Source organism: Mandrillus leucophaeus, unplaced genomic scaffold, assembly GCF_000951045.1.
Source record: "Mandrillus leucophaeus isolate KB7577 unplaced genomic scaffold, Mleu.le_1.0 Scaffold887, whole genome shotgun sequence".
In the NCBI taxonomy this organism is placed as follows: domain Eukaryota; kingdom Metazoa; phylum Chordata; class Mammalia; order Primates; family Cercopithecidae; genus Mandrillus; species Mandrillus leucophaeus.
Window position 1 is genome coordinate 1,118,529 of NW_012109663.1, and position 23,204 is coordinate 1,141,732.

The window sequence follows — 23,204 nt, forward strand, 5'->3', positions numbered from 1 at the left end:
CAAATTCCAAGACAAAGATGAGGACAGAAATGATAATTATCTAAGAACACATGGTCAGGTGTACCCTTGCAAGAGGTAATTTTGGAAATTTAAAAGAATGTCTAGAACTAAGAGTAAAAGAACTAAAGATAAATGAATTTTTTCTGCTGTGGAAAATAAAACAAAACTTGTTATACCTTTTTATTTTTCCCCCCCGAGAGTGTGGGTAAGAGAAGAGAAAAAAGGTCAAGAAAAAATGAAGCATCCAAAGGACTTCCAAGAACAGAAATATTTAAAACTCACCCTTTGCATTACTATGATATAAACCTCCCATCACCTACCAAGATTTTAATTAACTGGATTTTTTTGTCATCCATTAAGGAATGGGAACTACATTTTGGTTGTTGCTAATGTGAATTTAAACAAAAAAGTCATAAGAATTCAAATAAACATGAGATTTGACAGATGCAGGGAGCTGGGAAGAAAGGTGAGCATGAGAACTTAGTCCTCCCTCTACCACATGGGATTTGCAGATATTGGTGGCATTGGATTTTTGAGCATAGAATAAGTCTTCAATCTGAACATATTTATATTAAAGGGTGGCAATACCTAGATGATATTTGAGTTACCTAAGAGTTTTTTATGCCATTAAACATTGTTTACAAGGCTCAAATCAAATTTGCTGAGTCACAATAATGAGTTTGACAAGCAGAGGATAATCATAAATTTGTTCTATAACAAATTATTCCAAACAGTTTGGCTACAAATGTTCGCTTTGCAAATATGACAGGATAATCAGAACAAATAAAATCTGAAGCTATTGAATAAGTACTTCAATGCAGCCTCAATATACTTAAATCTGAGATATCACCTGTATTAAGTAATAAAGTGTTTCCTAAATGTGAAGACCACTATTAGAACAGAGCTAACATTTGTAAACTGATTTTTCTGGTTTTGAAGACAAATTCATGCCAGAACAATTAAATTTACTTTCCTGATGGAGTAACAAGGATATAAATAGGAGAAAATCAATAGACATAATCTCATATTATGATCAATACGTAATTTCTGTTATCGAGACCTAAGAGATATGGTGCTTTGTATAATTAAAATTTTGTTAGTTTAGAGTCATTATAGAAAACATATAAGAATAATCGGTCTTCAAATAACTTTAATATATAGCATTAACATTTATCTGTGTGTCTTTAGCTACTAATGCAGTATTTGATTTTAGGCCCTCAATAAGTGTTTATTAAATGCTAAATGTAAGTAAACTTTTTCCTGAATAGCCAGTATCATCAAAATATTAGGATTATTCTATCATTTTAAATAGAATTACCATCTGCTCAAAGTAGAAGAGTACAAAAATTGTGTTGAATCTATATTGATTACATGATTTACTGTTGAAACTTCATATTGAAATAAAATTTCTTGGCTTAAATTTGTTTGCAAATTTTTTTGCATATAATTATTATTTCTAAACACATCTTTGCTCTTTTGTGACCTCAGTAGTGTTCAATGCTGAATAAATATGGATTTATGATTTTTGTTTTTCAGATAGAGGGTCACTTTAAAATCTGGGAATAGTCATAGAACATTGCCCATGTTCTTGGCATTTTTCTTATCTCTAGTGAGACTCTGTAACATTTGAAAATACTACTCTTCATATCCTCCTGGGTGATAAAGGTTGAAGTAAAATGTATTTCATAAGTTCAGAAGAGTCATTTACCAACTATAAAAATGTCCTAAAACCTCTTGTTGATTTTAGCAGCCTTCTAGGGAGAAGAAAAGAGCTGGCGAAAGGAAATGCCAAATTTGGCTGTAGCAGCGACTGTGGTTTAATCTTCAGAAATGTGTGTCCAAAACTTCATTCACTTTCTTAGCACCTTTATGAGTTTTTTCGTATTCTTTATTATTTTCTTACTCTTTTTCTTAAAATTACCTCCCTTTAAATAATTCAGTTCAATGTTGAAAAAGAAATGTTATAATATTACCACAAAAATGGTACTAGAAATAATTATAAAAATAAATACTGTGAAAAAAGTAATTCAACTCTAGACAGGTATCATTAACTATGATGGTTTCATGCTTGAACCTTGCTCTCTTGATGTTAAAGAGTGAATTAGGGCATGGTAAAAACAGGAAATCACCAAACATGTATGTTCTAACTTGTTTTTAAGAAACCAGAAGCAGATTAGAGATTTGAGTCAATGTTATTTAATTCCATGGGCATTTATGGCTAAAATTATCTTAAGTACCAGAAGTTGTACCCTATTACACAAACTGGAAATATTGCTCTAGATAAAGCTTTTTAAGGTCTCCAAATCAGTCATGAAGGATTTTGTAATGCACCAAATTATAGCTTCACCATATGACGGAAAGTGAGTCCCATTCCATTTTCTCTCTTTCCTTTTTTTTTTTTTTTTTTCCTTGTATTAGCATGCCTTGAGAACTGTATTAGCATGCTTTAAGAAATAAAGTCAGAGAAGCCCAAAGATAGTATTGTTTTAGGGACTGATAATACAGGTAGAAACTAAGGGCCATGTAGTTGATTAAAAACCACTTAATGTCTAAAGTCCCTATGAAAAGAAAAAATTATATATAAAAAAGGAAGTATAAGACCTACAATAATCTAGCTAGACTTGAGTAAGGCTTTTGATTTTTGTCTCATGTTACTACAAAAACAAGACAAAACAAGACAAAACAAAACAAAACAAAAAACAAAAAAAAACTAGATTAACCTATAAGCCAGTAAGTAGCAAAGTCAATCTAAAGAAGATTTAGCACAGCATTGAAAAGGAATGTGAACTTTACAGTTTAAAAAGTAATTCAAATCAAGTTTTTTTTTGTTTGTTTGTTTGGTTTTTTTTTGAGATAGAGTCTCGCTCTGTCGCCCAGGCTGGAGTGCAGTGGCACAATCTCAGCTCACTGCAACCTCCACCTCCCAGGTTCAAGTGATTCTCCTGCCTCAGTCTCCTGAGTAGCTGGGATTATAGGGATCCACCACCATGCCCAGCTGGCCGGGCTGGTTTTGAACTCCTGACTTTAGGTAATCCACCAACCTTGGCCTCCCAAAGTGCTGGGATTACAGGCATGAGCCACTGTGCCGGGCCTATGCATAACAATTCTTAAACTCTACATTTAAACATTTAATGAATCTTTTTCATTCATTTAACACAGATAATTACAGAATGCCTATGTGTACTAGGGCTGTGCTAGGTGATGATATAACATTAATTATTTATTTTCCTTATCAATTCAAATAATTTACTTATATATCTTATATTCATTATACTACTATTTAGCATGTTTTGCAGGTATGTTCTTAGAGATATTGAATGCATTATTTTAAAAATATCCTCAAGTGTACATTTTGTTTGCAGAAAAGATTTTTTTCAGTTGTTAATTAGACTGTGGAAGTTAATGTTCCATTTTATTTTAAGTTACAGAATAAAAAAATCTATTTATCTTGTAAGATTTTAAGTTTAATTTATAAATGTGGTTATTCCATTTACTAATGTAGTGAATGCAATCATCACCCTAGAGACCCTTTAGCTTTAATCCCATTTATATGTTTTGTTCAGTAAACTCCCTTAAGTATTCAAAACTATTATTAATTGAAAATAGCTAACATATACCACTTTGACTGCTTTTAAGGGTTTTGTAGAACTGACATATGTAAAAGTATTTTGTAAACTCTCAATTAAATACACAAATATGGCATTATTATTATTAAATTACAATGTCAGATGTGTTACCATATTGAAATGATTCATCAAAGAACAAACTGCACGACTTTGCTCATAAGTGTTTTAATAATTGTTTGATTAGTTTTTAAGATGTTTATGTTTTTTTAAAGTACTTTTTCTGCCCTGAATTAGATGGGATTTGAGGAAAATCAAATTTAGGTGAATTAAAGTCCTCAGAAGAATTTAAACATTTCTCCAACTAATGATAGTCTGCCTTAAGCACCAAGAAGCATTGTAAGCAAGCTTCAGTTTGGGCTTCAGAAGACAGCCTCATGACAAACCTTTTATCCTCGCCTTGCGACAAGGACCCCATGCAGAACAAGGATTTTGAAGTGTGCAGTTGGCCACAAATCCTTGGGGTTAGTTTTCAATCTAGTGAGACGACAGATAAATCAATTAGTGTATAACAAATTAAAGATGGTGAATGCCTTTAACTGCTAACATAATTTGAGGCAGTCACATCTTACAGAAAGCTATCTCCCTACAAAATGACAAGCCTAAGCAAGGCTTACATGTGAGTCTTTTAACCCTAAATAGGTAAGGTTTAATGGGAAACTAAAATTCAGAATAGCAGAGTATCATTGAGAGTAAATTGATAATAGCTAAATTAAAGCTTAAAAGTATACAGTATATCTTCTTTGTTCATAGGGGATTTGTTCTAGAGATGTGGGGAAATGGAAAATCCTCAAATAGTGTACAAAGAATAATGATAATAGAAATTTATTTGTAAAAAAGAGTTTGTTACTGTCACAAAACACATCAGAGGCCACTGACATTTCTCTCTCAAGTTTTCCTGATATTTCTTAAAATTTTTGAATTAAATATCTTCAGTCTCAGTTAAGTACTAATCATTCTTAAGACCCTGAAGGATCTTATCATCTCTCCCCAATAAGACTTTTAATAGATTCCCTGCTTCAATTTAAAGTTCTTAAACTCAAAATCTGAGTTTTATTTATTTCTGCCTAACATTTGTGACAACTGTAAAAGCTAACAGACCAAAACATGACAAAATATAAATGTAAACATAATGAATAAATGTTAGGCAAAACCTGGTGTAATCATTACCCAAATTAAAAAATAGAGTATTACCAGCAGTGTAAAATCTCCTTGGGAATGTAAATGTATCAATTATATTCCTCTTTCACTACTCTAGAGGTAACTGCCAATCTGATTTACGGTAATCATTCTTAGCCTTTCTTTATAGAACTACTCTCTATGTGTACATTTGAATATAATATAGTTTAGATTTCAGTGTTTTAACTTTATGTAAATGGCAACATATTGAGACATTGTGTTTTGCTCAGTATATTTTATTTTTTTCATTTTATTGATTATAGCTGTAGTCGTTGTCATTGCTATATACAATTCACTGAACAACTAAAGCATAATTTACATATTTATTTTGCAATTGATAGACATTTGAGCTTCACTAATTTGGGGCTATTCTCAAAAATTCTGCTATAACCATATTTCTATTTCTATCATTGCATTAAAGGAAAGTACTTACTTAAGTCTGCCAAATTTTTTGATTGGGTTATGTTTATTTTTCTTACTGATTGGTAGCTTTTTTTCTATATTAAGATGAGTCATTTTTTTTGGCGGTTATATATACATGGCAAATATTTTCTCCCATTTTGTGACTGTATTTTCAATTTTGCCACTGCATCTTCTGATAAATAGAATACTTAATTCCAATGCAAGGAAATGTATATCTTTTCTTTTATGGTTAGTTCCTTTTTGTGTATTTTCCTGAAATGAGGTTATAAGGCTATTCTCCTATATTTTCTTCAGGTTCTAAAGATTTCCATTCTATATTTAAATCAATGGTTCATCTGGAATTAGCTTTCATATGTAGTGCTATATAGGAGTCTAATTTATTTTTTTCCACTGGATACCCGATGGTACCAGCAGAATTTATTGAAAAGATCAATCCTTACTCACTGCTCTGTTGTACCATCTTTGTTTTATATCAGAGATCTATATATCTGTAAGTCAGTTTCAGAGCTCTCTATTCTTTTCTATTCATCTGTGTGGCATCAGTGTGACTGCCACTTGACTTGTCTACCTTGCACCAATTGGACTGTTTTAATTACTGTATCTTTGTTATGGGACTTCATAAATGGTAGAGTATGTTATCCTTTCCTGTTTTTCTTCATTAAAAATTACTGAGGTTTTCTTGGTTTTGTGCATTTTTATACAAAATTATAAAAAGCTTCTTATATTCCACATATTGGATTGCCCAATTAACATGGTATATTTTTCCATATTTCAAATTTTCTTTAACTTTTCAATAAAGTTTTATAATTATTCTCACACAAATATTGCACATCTTTTATTATAGTTATTTAAAGGTGCTTTTTTATGTTTCTGTAAATGGCATATTGCTACATTTTCTTTTTTAATTATTTGTTGCATCAATAGAAATACAACTGATTTCATAAACTTTATATCCAGAGACCTTGATAAACTCTTTAATTCTAGCGCGTGTGTGTGCGTTTTTTGGTTTTTTTTTTTTTTTTTTGGTAAATTCTCATAAATACTGTACTTTAACAATCATGTTGACGTGGTGTCATTTGTTTGGGGAAATACCTGAGGTTCACTGTTTAGTGCTAAGGAAATTGAAGATGCAGACACACAAGGAGTGGGGTTAAAAGTAGAAAATTTAATAGGCGAAAGAAAGAAGAGAAAAGCTCCCCCATGTAGAGGAAGGGAAGTTCCAAGAAGGTCTTCTGTTTCAGGGCAGGATGCAGTTGGCTTTATAGAGGGGCTTGAGGAAGTGGTGTCTGATTTACATAGAACATAGTGGATTGGTTGGACCAGATGTGACGTTTACATAGCTCACAAAGAGGCTGGCCGTCCCACCCTAATTTCTTATTATGCAAATAGGATCTTTACCTGGCTGGCCTCATGTTACCTGCACATGTGGCAACAAAGAAAAGGGAAGAGAAAACCTCCATGTTGAATATACCTGGCTTCCAGGTATCCCTTTTCTATTGGTACAGTTGCAGGCATTTACCTATGCAAGCTTGCGTATCTATGCTTGCGGCTTGATTTTTCAGGCTGCCCTAGAGAAAAAATGATTTGGGGGCTGCTTTTTATTAAAAGGAAATTCCACCAAGAAATCTTTTATGCTTACTAACTGCCTAAATGATTTCTTTTTAACTCCTATATCAATGTCATATATCATCTACAAATAATATCAATTTTGATTTTTTATCTTTCCAATTCTTAATATAGTCATTTTTCATGTTTTACATCATTAGCTAGGATACTTTGTACAAAGTTTTATAAAAGTAGGATTGTTGGGCAAGATTGTCTTATGTTTAGTCTCAAAAATGCTAATATTTTACTATTATTCATGATGATTGCTATAGTTTTTGAAGCTACTCTGTTAGATTAGGAAAATTCTCTTATTGTTTTAGTTTTCTAAGCATTTTTATCAGCAATAAATATTGAACGTGCAGAAGTGGTTTTTCTGCCTCAATGAGATTATCATATATTTTCTCTTTATTTTTCTATGTAATTAATTATGTCAATTGATTTTCTAGTGCAAAACCAACTTCACATTGATAATATAATCCCAATTTGGTACAATAAAGTATCATTTAAAGGTTTTTCTGGCTTTTAAAAAATCATTTTTCATAATGAGATTGGTCTATAGCATTTCTCTCTTATTCTTGTCGGGTTTGGGTTTCAACAATAAGCTAACTTTATAACATAAGTTGGAAAATAAAACCTATTTTTATTCTCTAGAAGAGCTTATGTAAAAGTGAATTTATTTATTATTTGAATGTTTTGTATAACTTTCTTGTGACACCAAATGGGCTGGAAATTTTTTGTGTGAGAAGATTTTTAATTGCTGATTCAATTTCTTTAACAATTTAAGGCCTACTAAAGTTTTGTATTTCTGCTTGAGTCAGTTTTGATAGTCTGTAGTTTTTAGAAATTTATTTACTTTGCATAAATTTTCAAAATTATTGGCATAAGCCTTTTCATAATATGTATTTATTATACTTATATTTTGGCAGAATTTGCAGTAGTATATCCTTTTTCAATCTATTCACTTGTTTCTGCCCTCTTGATTAGTATCAGCAGAGGCTTACCAACCTTATCATTACACATGGGTATTCTTTGCACTATGTATTTCTTTTCCATTTCATTAGTTTTGGCTTTTATTTTTATCATTTTCACCAATCTACTTTTTTATTTTTTATTTTTAAGACAAGATTTTTCTCTGTCACCCAGGCTGGAGTGCACTAGCGTGATCATGGCTCATTGCAGCCTTGACCTCCTGGACTCAAGTAATCTTCCCACCTCAGCCTCCCGAGTAGCTGGCACCACAGGTGTGCGCTACCATACCTAGCTTACTTTTGTATTCTTTTGTAGAGATAGGATTTTGTCATATTGTTCAGGCTGGGAAAGATACAGATATTTTATTTTTTAATTATAATATTGATTTATCACCTAATTATATTAAACTCAGAGAAAATACACATTCAAATCTTTAGTTATTTTCAAAGGAAATGTTAGTGCAAGATATCAAGCACAATATGTGAATACTAACGTTTTTAACCAGGTATCTAGATATGTGAAATTGCAAAAAGATGGGAAAAATAACCATATGCAGATTTTCAAGTAAAAGATCTATAACTTGTTCGATAAACCCTGGAAACCCTTTACCTACTCCATGGCATAAAAAACATCAAATATGTGTGCAGCGAGAGAAAGAGAGAGAGAATTATCTGAGAAGAGGTTGTCTTTGTCGAATATTATCTTTGAATCCCATTCCCACCTCCTCCATCCCCAAGGAGAAGGGCTTGTCTGCTCCCTCAATCCAAACCTACTTTAATTTGTGATCCATACAGTCAGAAGGCATAACAGCCTAGGATCTGACTCACGCCTGGGAAATCCAGAGAATTAAAGAGAGCTGATAGCTGCCTAACTGCCTTGGTGTAGGACCGGGAGAGTTGTTAGCCATATTGAGAATAAGCCTGCACTGCTGGGTGTTGCCAGGGAAAGAGGTACTGGACTGTTTCCTGTGGGCCAAATAAAAGGGAGAGAGAATGAGAGTGTGGGCTTAGGATTATCCTGAATTCCATTTCTTAGCTCTACCTGGAGGACTGGGAACATGAAGAAGCTCTCGGTTAACAAGGACGACCAGTGCTTTGGAAGGGGTAACCACTGAACTCCCAGAATAGGTATCCATCCACATGAGCCAAGGAACTACAGAGGAGAGAGGCTGAAAAGGGCACTTTTGAGGAACCCTTGAAAGTATACCATTCAGCAGTTGGGTTTTAACTATCTCCCAGAATGTGAGCACAGCTTATGGCGCCACATCAAGTAACATCTTTCATTCATGCTCTCACTCCTTCCTTACTCTGCTCCCAGTACAGTTGATCAGAAAGGAGCTTGAGAGGGAATAGGAAAGCAGAAAAATAGAGAACCTCTAAAAAAGCCACTTTGTAGAATTCTACTCCACACTGGCATGACCTACAAGAGAGAAATTTTAATTATAATTTTGGATCATATATTCTAATTTCTAATTGATACACTCTGAAACTTTAGTTGTCCACAGAACTGTCCATTTTTTAAGGGTTAGCAAAAAAGCCATAGGTTTCCAATAGTTTCATCAAAGATGAAACGTTTATATTCACCAAATCAATATTAAAGAGAGAGTGGGAAACAAAAATAAAATAGAATTTTAATTACATTTTATGAGTTGTGGTTTCTATGTTTTTAAATCATTTTCTAAGTTTCTTGCTTTCCTAAGACTATGAGACAAGAGTGATAATCACTGCTAAGTTAATTATTTATAGTAACATTTAAAAAAAAGCAATCATCTTTATGAAAAATGGAAAGATTTGGCACCTAGAATGTGTCTTTAAAATTCTGAGATTGAGCTGGCAAGCCTAGTTAATTGTAGAAAAAGGCCACCAGAACCCTATCTTTTCGATATCCATTGAGTCACTACAAACATGGTGACAGCTTTGCAGATTGTACGCCTAAAGCTTAGACAAAACCCTACAGCTACTATGAAATAGGTGATGAGATTAACCCAAATGCCCATGGGTCATGCAGAGAGGTGAAAGAGGATAAGGTAGGGTTTAAATACATACATGTTTGTAGAATTAAGGGGCATTTCTCAATTTAAAGGGCTGCTTATTACTCAGATCTAACTGAATATCATGAGGGGATATGAAGTCCGATTTGTCAAAAAAAAAAAAAAAAAAAAACCCTGAAAATACAACTTTATTTCTTTTATTGTTGTTATTGTTGTTTTGCAAAATTTCCTTATTTTAAAATATTTATAAATATTTATACAGTCATAAAACACACCTAGTATGTTATATGCTTAGTGTGGTCAAACAACATACACATTCAAGTTAGAAGTCAAGGGTTGCTAGCTTGTAAATTCTGGAAGATAGACTGCTAAATTCTTCTTGTAAGTTATCCTAATTCATTAAGTAATAGCAGACTGATGAACCAGTTGTCAAATTTCAGTCTGTTGTTTTTTGATACTAGAAGTTTGACTACCCTTCTAGCTTAGATTCATAATATAGCTTCTGCATTTATTTTTATGCTCACAAATGCTAGTAATTTAATCCTCTATATATTATTAAACTCTTCTTACAGTTAACAGTTCTCTGGGAACTAGAAATATTTGTGTTTGGATTATCTAATGCATCTTGATCCCACTTGAAACTTTGAAGGGAATACCATAATTGTTTCTCTAATAAAACTATTATTAAAGGTGGCTAGATTTCTTGAGTACCCTATAGGATAGAGGCCAGGATCATTCAATGTTAATGAAAACATGAGGGAGATTAATAGTAGAAGTGAAAGCAATTGATGTGATTTTATAATGATTAGGGAATGAAGGACGCCTCTTTTCGAGGAGATTGTCAAACAAAGCTGGAATTTAAGCCTGTATGCCTAGTGAGATTTCAGCACTTCAACTAATATTTGTCTTAACCAAATCTGTCCTTGGCCAAATTTGTCCTAAACTAGTACAAGCAAAAAATAATAATAATAATTTAGATTAAATTTATACCAACATTTTCCCTGAAAGCCCTAGACTCTAACACTTTCCTTGAAAGGTAAACATCTCTGCTTACCTTGTGGATATGGGACAGTGAAAAGAGCACACTTCACAGCGAGTGGATGGAGGGAAGAAGGATTGGCAAGAGCTTTAATGGCAAGAAGGAAGAACTCCACTGGGTACTGGCCTTGTAAGAGTGGCTAGAGGGCCTGTGCGGAATACTCTTCTCAAATCCTTAGAGCAATTAATGAGTTTCCCCATTTCTTCTTCCCAGCTTCCCAGCTCTCTTAGACGGTTTCTCTCTCTCTCCCTGCCTCTGTCATTTCTTCAATCTCTTTAAACCTCATTTTTATTCTCAATCTTTTTTTCTGGATGTTGGTTTCTCTCCCCACCCTCTCTCCAAGTATTTTTTTTCTAGCCCCACTCCTAACAAATATCTCCCATTTACATATAAATGAGACCACATGGGGAAATGAAAAACATGTTTTTTGTTGATGTGTACTATGAGAAATGTCTCTCATGACACGGAATTGGCCTTTTACATGCAAAGCAGATGCTTTCTAACATCCCTAACTGAAAAATCTCGAAAGGAAATAAACATTAGGGAATAGAATAAAACATTTTGCTCCAGAAGGAGCATATCTAGTGATAACAGGATGAAAATGAAGCAAGATAACTTCAGGCAAAATGTATAAGAATTGTTTGTTAACACAAAGATTATAGAACTGTAGATCTGGAAGAAACCTTTCATATCACATAAATGAGTGTGGTAACACTCATTTTATAGGCATGAAAATTAAAGCCTTGAGAGGTTAAAAATTTTGCCTGCCTCAGTCACACAGCAAGCATGTGGCCCCTGGTAACTAACCCACGGGCTCTTGGCTCAAAGGTTCAGTGTACTCTTCACCACTACAGTATGCTGGCTTGTCACACCAGTCAGGGCTCAATGGGAAAAAATATAAGAAAGTTGGTATATTGTCAAATATATTCTTTTTTTGAGTGAAAGTACCCTTTCTTTTATGTAATACTCTAATGAATAGCATATGTATTATGGGGAAAGGATTCTGTATTTAACAAAGAACAAGGTGGTTTATCTCATATCAATTGCACAAAGGGTGTTTGGCTTATTTACTGATCTAGGAACAACTGAATTATCTGGTGCTTTTGCTTCTGCACAAGATTAGGATAAAGTTAATTACTCAACATACTGAATTAATACTTTAAAGTTGGAAAGGCAAACTACGTAATCAAAGTGCCTTTACAATTGAATTTTCATAATTTTACAGTCTGTCCTAGTGGGGGTGGGGACTAATCTGATCTGAATGGTTCAGAATTACCTGATGAATTACAGATCACTAATTTTTGTGTATGTGAGCAAGAAACAGGAATGACTTGGCACTTGTATTCAGATATTCACGACACTCTGGTATGATTTGAACAGTCACTAGAATTCAAAGTTAAGTATTTTCTGCTATTTATACAACAGTAAGATGGTAGGTCAACTTCATCAAGCAAATCAAATAAGTTTAGCCAACCAAAAGAGTATTCCAAAATACACTTACTGCGTCCCCTCTACAGAGAACAGGGATAAAAATAAATATTGCCCTCAAGTAACTGAAAACAAGTCTAGGAATGCCTTGGGTATTTTCAACTCTGCTGACTTTTGAAGAAATAGAATTCTCCAAATTAAAGCAAGGGCTAGCTACTAAATATCACCTATGTGCCCAAAAATAGGTCTTGGGAAACACACGCAAAAATAATCACTTAGAAATTGTCCTTGTTTCCTATATACAGTTAAGTTGTAACAAAACCTAATAATAGATGTTTAAATGATTTTTTCTTCTCCTTTGTAAACCTTTAGAATTTTAAACTTTAATTGATAAAAAATCCTGTACCCAACAAATGAGGCTGTCAAAAAATGAAAAGGAAAGAGAAAAAATAAAAAGTTCATTGATCACATGATTTAATTATTCTAATCCCAATAATGCAATTACTTAATGAATCTTTAAGTTAGTTCACTCTGTGCATTTGAAAAAAAGGTGAGTCCCACTTCTAAAAATTGGGTTTGCAGAGAGAGATCATTGGGGAAGTCTCGTGGTTGTTTAGAGTCGTCACAATGGCTTTGAGCTGATCAATGTAGGAGTGGTCTTTGTATCCCAGGGAGAGTGCCCAAGAACTCAACGTTTATGTTCTCACACTTGCTGAACACCCTAGGAGGGCGATTTCGCAGTTCATACCACAAAAAAGTATTTCTTTTCCCACTTCAGTTAAAAATAAATTCAATGTGTGACACAAATGGTTTTCCATGTTTTGTGTGTGTGATTTTTATAACTGAAGCATTATTTCAACACATGGCCATTTGGATGTGAACAGCCATAAAAATTATGTAAAGGTATTATGGCTAAAATAGAGATGATACAATGGTAGTTAAAGGCCCAACTAGTAAAGGAAAGTTCTGAAATTTATGGAATGGTTTCCTATTTCTCTCTTGATTCTGTGAGTTAATGTTAACTTATACAATAATAGCTAATGTTTTAGTAATTTATGACATGCACAGTATCTAAAATGGGTATTGCCATTGTCATGCAACATCAATACCATGTCAACATGTATCTTTCTTCCCATTTTTTACATGCAGAAACTGAGATTAAGAAAGATTTAATGTCTGGGTCAATTTGAGCATACTCAGAAGCTAGACTCATACTTAAGTTTTCACATTAAGACCATGTTTCCTTCCACTAACTTATTTAAGCTCTCAGATTAATCTACATTCAATACTTTATGAGAGTAGTAACAATATTTGAGGATGTTGACTATTTTCAGACTAAAACGTTAGAATTTTCATTAAATACAAACACAATTTTGCTTATTAATTTGAGTGATTAATTTACAGATGAAGTTAAATAACACAAATCTGAAAAGTATTTGAGAAAATACACCTGTTTGCATATAATGTATAAAATTGTGCCTGCATATATTGTGATTAAAATATTACTTGGCAGTCATCTTACTAGTATCTTACATCGGTTCTATTGTGAAAAATTTTCAGATGCTCATTTTTCACTTTGTGAGAATTAACATTATAATTGTTTAAATATTTTCTGCTTCTGGATTGGAATCAACTTAGAAATAAAATATTTTATCTACAGTGCAGCATAAGCAAAACTTTATATAATATTTGTCTCATATCAGACACTACTTTGGGTGCTTTCTGCATATTACCTTGTGTGATTCTTCCAATATCCCTATGAGGTAATTCCTTGTAGAGATATTGCAAGAACCACATAAGGCAATCATCTCCATTTTACAGCTGAGGAAGCCAAAAGTTGAGTAACTTGTCCAAGTTTATACAGTTAGTAAGTGACAGAGCTGGAACTTGAACTCAGACAATCTGTCTCCAGAAGAATTATAAATGTGACACCAAATGATTAATTCACTGATAGCTATTTCCTCTTTGTTTCTTTCCATCTTCTCCAAGTCCTGTATTAGCTTCACTGACATTTATAGCCAAGCACATGCTTTTTTCAACCAACATAACAATGACTGGTAGGCAAATGCCTACAACTGCTTCCAACCCATCGCCTAAGAATTAATTGAATCCAGGATATTAAGAAAACATTATTGCTAAGTAAAAATTCATTTATGGCATTATAGTCTTAGTTGTCGGTTTAGAAGGCTGAAGCTGCTGTGAGGCGCAGTAGTGACTTCTAAATTACTCGAGCGGCAAGTCTTTATCCTTATTCGTTTTCAGAAAACTCAATTTACTGAAGTGTCACTACATCAGAAGGTAGCTGAAGGGCAACAGTTCTTGCTTTGATTTTAAGCCACACCACCCTTGTGTAACTTTATACTATTTCCAAGCATCTGTTTCTTAATCAGTAAGATGGGATAAAACTGGCCTTGAAATTTGTGATGAAAGTAATGTGTGTAAAGTGCCTGGCACAATAAATGGTGGATGCTAGTAGATGTTGTGACAATACTTCTTTGGGTTAACTTGGACCATTCCCAACTGTGATCTCCATTCTCTGGTCTTTGACACAACCAATATGGGTCTCAGCTAGAGTATGACTGATTCAACGGATTTAAGAAAACAGTTCACATTTCAGATGAAAAGCACAGAAAGAATAAAATCAATGACATCAACATTTTTTACTACTAACCTCACAGTATAATTCATTACTGCAAACAGGCAAATAATTGCCTTAGAACGGAATCTGTTTAGAATATTGTTAAGCTTATTGAACAAAAGATTGATCAAAAATATTTCATTCTTTTTGAAATGAAAAGGAAGAAGGGTAGTACATATTAATTAGAGTGTCAGAGAAACTGAAACTAATCTTTAGTTAGATATACACTACCATCTAAACTAAAATGTTCTCATCAAGAAATATAATAAATCCTGGATTTTCCTAAATAGCCGAGCTGAAACAAGGGCTTCTGTTCATACAGTTTATAAAAAAAAAAATTATCTCAGGAAGAAGAATAAAGGACTAAAACAATGAAACTGGAGCAGGAATATAAGAGAAAAGCATTTATGTATTCAGTGGCTCCATTCCCTCTTTTGTCAGGAGCTGTCTCAAAGAATGCTAATGCTCCTGCACTTCTAGTTCAGGCATCTGATAATGCCAGATTCTGAAACACACCTTTATATCAGAATAGTACCAGAAAGAAAGCAGGATACATGCATTAAATTAAGGCAAGCGGCTGTCAGGTTACCCCTGTGTGTAGCTGGTTGCCATAGCAATGGCTGGAGTAAACATGGCCGGAGAAGATGTAGGGAAAGACACTACAGGAATCTAATGCTCATAGGGTGACTTCTTCTACTTTGGGATTAAGTATGATTATCTCCATATATATCATTCTACAGGATATGAAACCTCTATTCAAGTTTTAAAAATCTATTTTTCTAATTGTTGCCCCAAATTTGGGAACCATATACTGCCCTTTCTAGATGTAATTGACACCACTGTTTCCCATTGTGTGCAACAGTACAACAAGGATCTTGTTTGCTAACTGAGAGAGCTTCTTCAATCAGCCGAAAGGTACTATTAGCCTAACCTAACAGACCTATAATGGATAGGAATTCAGTAGCTGGAAAGGATTCAGTACACAGGAATTGAAAGTTGCTTAAATTCCTACTCTGAACTGGGCGTGATGGCTCATGCCTGTAATCCCAGCACTTTGGGAGACCAAGGCTGGGTCAGGAGTTCGCAACCAGCCTGGCCAGCATGGTGAAACCCTGTCTCTACTAAAAATAAAAAAATTTAGCTGGGCATAGTGGTGGGTGCCTGTAATCCCAGCTACTTGGGAGACTGAGGCAGGAAAATCTCTTGAACCCAGGAGGCGGAAGTTGCAGTGAGCGAATATCACACCGTTGCACTCCAGCATGGGCAACAAGAGCAAAACTCCATCTCAAAAAAAAAAAAAAAAAAATCCAACTCTGACATTCAGTGTTTAGAAACGTGCATCTCATATTGTTCTTAAAGACAAAGGGGAAGTTGGAAGGTGATTACTAAGAAAAAAAGAATGTGAGTAACTTGAATTAGATAATTATTCGCAAGTTAAAATATTTAACTGCAGCTTGGAATGTAACTTCACCAATGAAAAGGAAAGGATGGGCAGTTGTCTAGTAAATTCAAAGCTTTGTGAAACCCTTAAATATTCATTTTTTCTTAGTTTTCTGGGTAACTACAATCTTCAGGATAAAATTGCCAGATAATTTGTTTCTGACAACTGTACACATCTTTTGAAAGTAGGAGTTCTAGAATGATCACTTCTACTTTTAGGTGGGGATTATTAAAAATCAGCAGTGAAGAAAGAATGTAAAGAAATGTTTGCAGACTAAATACTTTTCCATTTGGATTTGTTTTATATTGGTTCAGTCTTCCTGCAATAGACTACCCATTTCAGGTAAGAGATACTGGTGTGGATTAAGCTCAATGGAAGTACTTAGCAAAATTATCTACTCTGAAGCAACTCACCTTACCTATAATGACAAATAAAGATGTATGGTATTTTTTTTAACTTTCTTTTTTTTTTTTTTGAGACGGAGCCTTGCTCTGTCGCCCAGGCTGGGGTGCAGTGGCCGGATCTCAGCTCACTGCAAGCTCCGCCTCCCGGGTTTACGCCATTCTCCTGCCTCAGCCTCCCGAGTAGCTGGGACTACAGGCGCCCGCCACCTCACCCGGCTTCTTTTTTGTATTTTTTAGTAGAGAGGGGTTTCACCGTGTTAGCCAGGATGGTCTCGATCTCCTGACCTCACGATCCGCCCATCTCGGCCTCCCAAAGTGCTGAGATTACAGGCTTGAGCCACCGCGCCCGGCCTTTTTTTAACTTTCTTCCAACTTCTATTTTTGTAAACTTCGATTCTAAAAAAGCCATTTTGTATTTTTGAGAAGTTGATTGAGAATAAGGTATCTCTCTGAATACTTTTAACTATAGGAATGTATTACATCGAGTATTTGATACCCAAAAAGAAGTAGAGGTGGTTCTGTTTAGATTCCTCCCCATAGTGGTTATAGTTTGAGAGCTGGCTAACCTTTGATAAGAATCCTTTTCCCTTATATTTGGTGCTCACTTTCATAACTGAAATCAAAATAATTGACTTTTTTCTATATTATGTTCCCTGATTTATACTCATCCATAACTTTTTCATAAGGACAAAGTAGTAAACTGTTAGGTGGTTGTCATAGGAAGAAATTAAAATATGAAAATAATAAGAAGGCAACTATTTCATTCAATTATCCATTCATTCAGATAACTGTGTCCTTATTATGTGTTCAGAACTGTTGCTGAGCAATCTGTAACAAATATAGCCCCTACTTTCAAGGTGCTTTTAGTCTAGTAGATAAATAAGACATTCGTACAAATAACTGTGACAGAATTGGAAATAAGTGCCCTAGAAGAGTTAGATATATGGGCATCCGAAGAAAGACATATTGCTTCTCTCTGTTATTAATGTTACAATGCGCAAGATTAAGAAATATTTGTATTCAGGACTAAAGAACATTCACCTCTCAACATCACCTCTGGCTCCAGGGGCATTCCGACTATGCATCAGGCACTTTTAATTTACCATTGAACATCTCTACATAAATATCAGGATTTCAAAATCACCATGTCCAAAACCAAACATCATTTTTCTCACTAAACCGTATCCTCATATCTTTCCTAATCTCTGCTCCCAAGCCATTTTCCTATTTCTAGTATTAAAAAAACTCTGTCTCTGCATTTCAGTCACATTATCCTTCATTGCCAGTCAATGATATGTCAAATCACACACTTTCTACTTCCTTAAAGCTCTTCCTAGACCCTTCTTTTAATTTTATTGACACACTTTCAGACTGGCAATGACATTTGAACTAGTTTTCCTATCTTTTATTTCTCTTGACTCCAGTAGTCTAATCTGTATTCTGCTGACAGATTAATCTTCCCATTTTATAGCCATGATCATATAATTCCCATACTCAAACACATTTACAGACTCAAACTAATTAACTGTATGAGTCAATATTTCTCATCCTGGTATTCAATATCTCCTGAGGCTATATTTCCAACCTTATTTCTCAGTACTTAACTATTCCCAGATTGTGACCTCTTTACATTTCTAGACTACAATATACCAATGTTTCAATGTATCTACTCAATAAATTCCGTTCCTCTAGAATCTCTTGATTTTCAAGCTTCAAAGCTTATAAGAATTTCCACTTTTATATGTGACCTTTTTGGATGTCCTTATATCCAAAACCAGGCTAGTTGTAAATTTTCTGTCATTCTTTATTTACCTCTTAAAGCCTACACTATAATCAAACTTATAATAACTTCCCTCATCTTCCTCTCTCCCCTACTTCTACGGTAAGGGCTAAGTTTTATTAAGTTCTATAAACCTATAATATTTAGCATGGAGTCTGCCAATAGTGTGTTTAATCTTTCTTTTTCATGAAATTGAATGTTCAATCACTAACAAATGAATTTCTCCAAGCAATTAAATCCTTCTTCATATACCAATAAAGAAAATGGTGTTTGTCCCTGTCTGAGAATGCCTACAACATTTTAATATTTCCCAAGTTAAGGTAAATTTCAAAAAGCAAGTGGCACTTGATGAGTAAACGCATATTGTTTTCTTCTTCTTGGAGGAATCTCTCTTCATTAACTTCTCTCAGTCCTGACAGTCAAAAACTCATCCATACATCTAGATTTAAAAGCCACTGTAGGGGTCTGTTCAGTTTTAAATACAATTTAGAAAACCTTAAGAAAGAATGGCAGTTCCCTTTCAGAAATCTCCCACACATATTTCAATAGAACAGCTTTCCAAATTGGAGACTGAAAAATATTATACCACCAACCAAGTAATAAAAAGTCACTCACTGAATGTGATGTAGAAAGATTCCCTTGATTTTCACAAACAGCACAAAAAAAACTATATTGCATTTAGTTAAATCTGACAAAAACATCAGAAGAAAAGAAAAGTAGTCAATTTATCTAAAAGATCGTTATGTAGGAATAAATTACTATACAAAAAAGCATGGATCTGCTTGACAGCTTGTGAATTTAAAGCAGATGAAATGCCTCCCTCCTCGCCCCCAAGAATCGACTTTGCTGATGAAATATGTTAATCATTCCTAAGTTTGAGGAACATATAAAACTCTGAAATCAATGTGTATCTGGAACTGGGAGTTAAGGAAAAAAAAATGTACTCAATCGGCTTAGGAAATGCTTTATTTCCTGTACCCAATCTGCAAAAAAACAAAACAAAACAAAAAAAAACACAGAACCAGGTACAACAAAATCATACACGTAGATGGGAAACTATCTTCTAGTCCTTTCATGCTCCACTCAGATGGCCAATTTATACTCTTGAGCTATAGCCTCCTCTTCTAAGACAAATGGAGTAGGTTTGGTTTGGTTTGTTCGTTTGTTTGTTTACAAATACTAGCCTTCAGTTAACAAGTAGACTTGTTAGCTGACTTGAAGGAGATAGTTACTATGTAACTATTGTCTCTGCTCAAATGGGAAATTATCCTAAAGGGATTAACAGTTCATTAGAAAGAAGACACTGTTAACAGGTTAGGCTCATTACCAGTAAGCAATAGGAGGTTTGTATTTTCCCGAAATGACCATAACGGAAAAACCTGCCAGGACATCTCTGGGTTGTCCTTCACCTCCATGTCTTTCTCAAGGTCAGGTATTGCAGGCTACTTCTACTGATACTATTCCACTATACTTTCGGAAGGGTGAATGATCTATTCAGAGTTTAACAATGCCGGCAAAGTACTGTACCCGTCGATGCTTGCAGACCTGGAGCAGCGAGCAGCCTAAGCCAGACTTTCAGACTTTATACTAATCTGACACATCTAATTGTGAGCAATAATTTCCATGGCATTGAGATTTCTATCAATCTTCCCCAAGCAGACTGAAGTTACTTATAAGCTAGTGCAATGATTTCTGTGGCACCACATAAATATTCTTTATTTAAAAAAATCCAATTCCAGTAACTCTTCTAAGTTGAATTTTCTGGCCTTGATACCTGCTACAACTTAACCCCAGAAACTCCAACATGCATGGTGGGCAAATGTATGTGAATTTGAAGTGTTTTTGAATTTGTACTAAATTTACATAGATATTTACATAGAAATGACTGATAAAATCAAAATTGTTCAGGGAGGGATGTACTTATTTTCTTCCAACATTATCACTGTAAATTAGAATTTTGTAGCCAGTATTCTTTTAAATTGAGAATGAGCAAAATAAAATTAGAAATCAATGTTTTTCCTTTTTTTTCCCCCAAGATCCCTCAGAGTCTGAATCAGTCTTTCCCAATTGTGTTCTTTTATGGTAGTTTGTACTTTGATTTTCATATTTATTAAATCTATTTTGTATTAAAATCACATGCTTATTTCTCCCGATAGTACATTTACCACTGTGAGCAAGGACATCTTATTTGTTTTTATGTTCCTTCCAGTACAGGGTAGGAACCTAATAAATATTGATTAAATTTAACTTTCTTTTCAATCACTCAGGAAGGGTTAAAAGTCAAATGTAAATCATTCTCGATACTGTCCATTAATATACTCAAGGCTTATGAAGATGCATACCTATTTTTTATCTGAGTTTCTTAACCAGACATCAATAGGTAGGATTTTTATGTTTATAAATTCCTGAAATGTTATGCAAAATGTATGTATATGTTTAGATATGTGCATATTTCTTCAGCAAAATTCTATAGACTGTAATCAAATGAATCTCTCTCTCTTCACCCTACCCCAAAATATTAAGATTCACTTCCCGAGGCAGCTTTATCCAACTTCTCAATCTATCAGAGCTGAAAATATAGTTGGGAAAAATACAGGCTAACATCTGCAATACAGTATCTCCGATTACAGCCTTTCACCTACACATGCCAATCTTATTATTTCTGAGCTGTGTCTGAAAAGAATACATTTTTGAGAGAGAGTACATTTTAACCAGCATTCTATTCCTAGATTTTTATACTCTAAAGAGGCCATTGTATATTTCCAGTACCTTGTGATTTCATCAAACATGCTTTCAGGCTGCTGTACCCGCAAATATTTCCCTTCAGTAGAAACAAATACCGTCTCTCTCAAGCCTTCTCCATGCACTCCAAGTCAACATCCAAACACTCAACTCATCAAAGGAATTGCTGCATCTAAGTGTCAGGGGAAGATCCCTGAAAGTAAACTGAGGTTGAGTCACCTACTAAGTGATTTCCAATCCGTACCACCAGAGGAATAAGAGACAAAAATACCTGTTCTGTTTTCACTGCTGCAAATACTGGGCAGAAGAAAAAGAATGGTCACTTGAAGCAGTTCCATAGTGCCCGTAGATGGTGTCAATGGCTTCTCTCTCCAGAGGCAGGCAGGGACAATTCCCTCCCAGCCTGGCAGGGCCTTATTAGCAAATGGAAAAGGTGTACTGAATGTGAATAGCCACTGCCCATTCCTACTTATTTTGGGGGCTCTGATAAAGAACTGGAGGAAATACACACACTCCCTTTGGGAGTTCAGCAGAGAGGAGATTTATTGTTTCAGTCCCTTACAGGAACTCTTTTTTTTTTCTCTCTCTCTTCCTTTGGCAGCTACTTGTGTTTTTGTTACTACGTTATTTTGTTCTTCTTCAACAGAAAGGTCGGGACTGGTTTTGAACAGAAACAGATCCTTCTTGAGAATGGATCACAGCGCCTTCTAACTTTTGTTTTGAAAGTGCATTCTGAAGTGGTTATAAAGGGGCCTCATTTAGCAACTACTCAAGTTGGGATAAAGAGGCTTTCACTGTCCGAGGGTTAAATTTTAGAGCAAAATCCATCAGGAATCAACTTAACTTTTCTCTTTCCAACTTGAAAGCCAGATTAGTGAAGGCCACCTTTTGGATATAAGTGAAAAATGGTATTAAATAGATTATGCTCTGCTCTTGAGTAAGCAAGAAGACTTTTAAAGAGTGTACAGAGAAGTTTTTCAGGATTTTTAAATAGAATTAAGCAAAGACATGTGAATGTCTATTGATCACTCCTGGTTTTTACTAAAGGACTTTGATGATGAATAAGGAACGATTACTTATAACACCTCATGAATGCTCTTCTTTAGGGGACAGCACTGGAATGGCAGTGGGTGAAATGTCATCACACATCAGTAAAGCTGGGAGAGGTTGACTCTTTAAGACTGGAATGCCAACCAGGCTGGATAATCTATATAGTAAGGATCACGTTGATGTCAGTTGTGACTGATTAAAACGTAGTGATAACACTGCCACACTCCTGGGTACAACCCCTGTGTGTGTCAATGACTTAATATTTTTCTTCAGTCACAGGCTTCATGTCTCATTTTAGCTAATCATCCTTTTATGTACCTTTACTCATTAGGCCTCACTGGACAATAGTGTCAATGAATCAGTGTAGATTCATTTGCACCCCATCCCCCGCAAAAAAAAAAAAAAATGTTCAAAAATTATACCTTTACCCGTTTGCAAGGAGGGCACACATTTCACTGCTGCACCATGCTGGAAAATACTTCATACAAAAGGAGTTAGACTGAGTCAACTGCTCAAAACATTTAAAAAACATTAACTTGTTTTATCCAATGTTATACCAGGGGTCAGAAGAACTAAGTTTCTGTTTTGTGCACAAGTAAGATTGTATTTAACCCTCTTCTGATTGATTTTCTAAAACAGACTGCCTTTGGGGTTGTTACTTTATTTGGCATATCCTGGAGAATATAAAGATAGGAACATATGTGAATAGATGTCACATGCACATTCCAGAAATAAATTGGGGTGTGGCCATGTGAAATCACAGTCAAACGCTCATATTGCCTCACTTCCTGCTCCTTCTGTACTCTTAACACTGGAGTTGTCAGTACTCAGAGTCACCCCTGATGCTGGTCACAATAATTTCTTCAGGGATTCGATGACATGTGGACTTCTCA

At 34.5% G+C, this 23,204-nt stretch overlaps 1 protein-coding gene across 2 annotated transcripts in view; it reads right to left on the reverse strand.

The window, feature by feature from the left end:
• Positions 1-21,772, reverse strand: part of EMCN (endomucin) — a 124,392-nt gene extending 102,620 nt beyond the window's left edge. For both annotated transcript variants that reach the window (XM_011969368.1, XM_011969367.1), the window contains exon 1: positions 21,533-21,772. In XM_011969368.1, the coding sequence (XP_011824758.1) occupies positions 21,533-21,599 (67 nt within the window). In that variant the 5' untranslated portion in view covers positions 21,600-21,772. The remainder of the gene's footprint in view (positions 1-21,532) is intronic.
• Between the last annotated feature and the right edge of the window lie 1,432 nt (positions 21,773-23,204).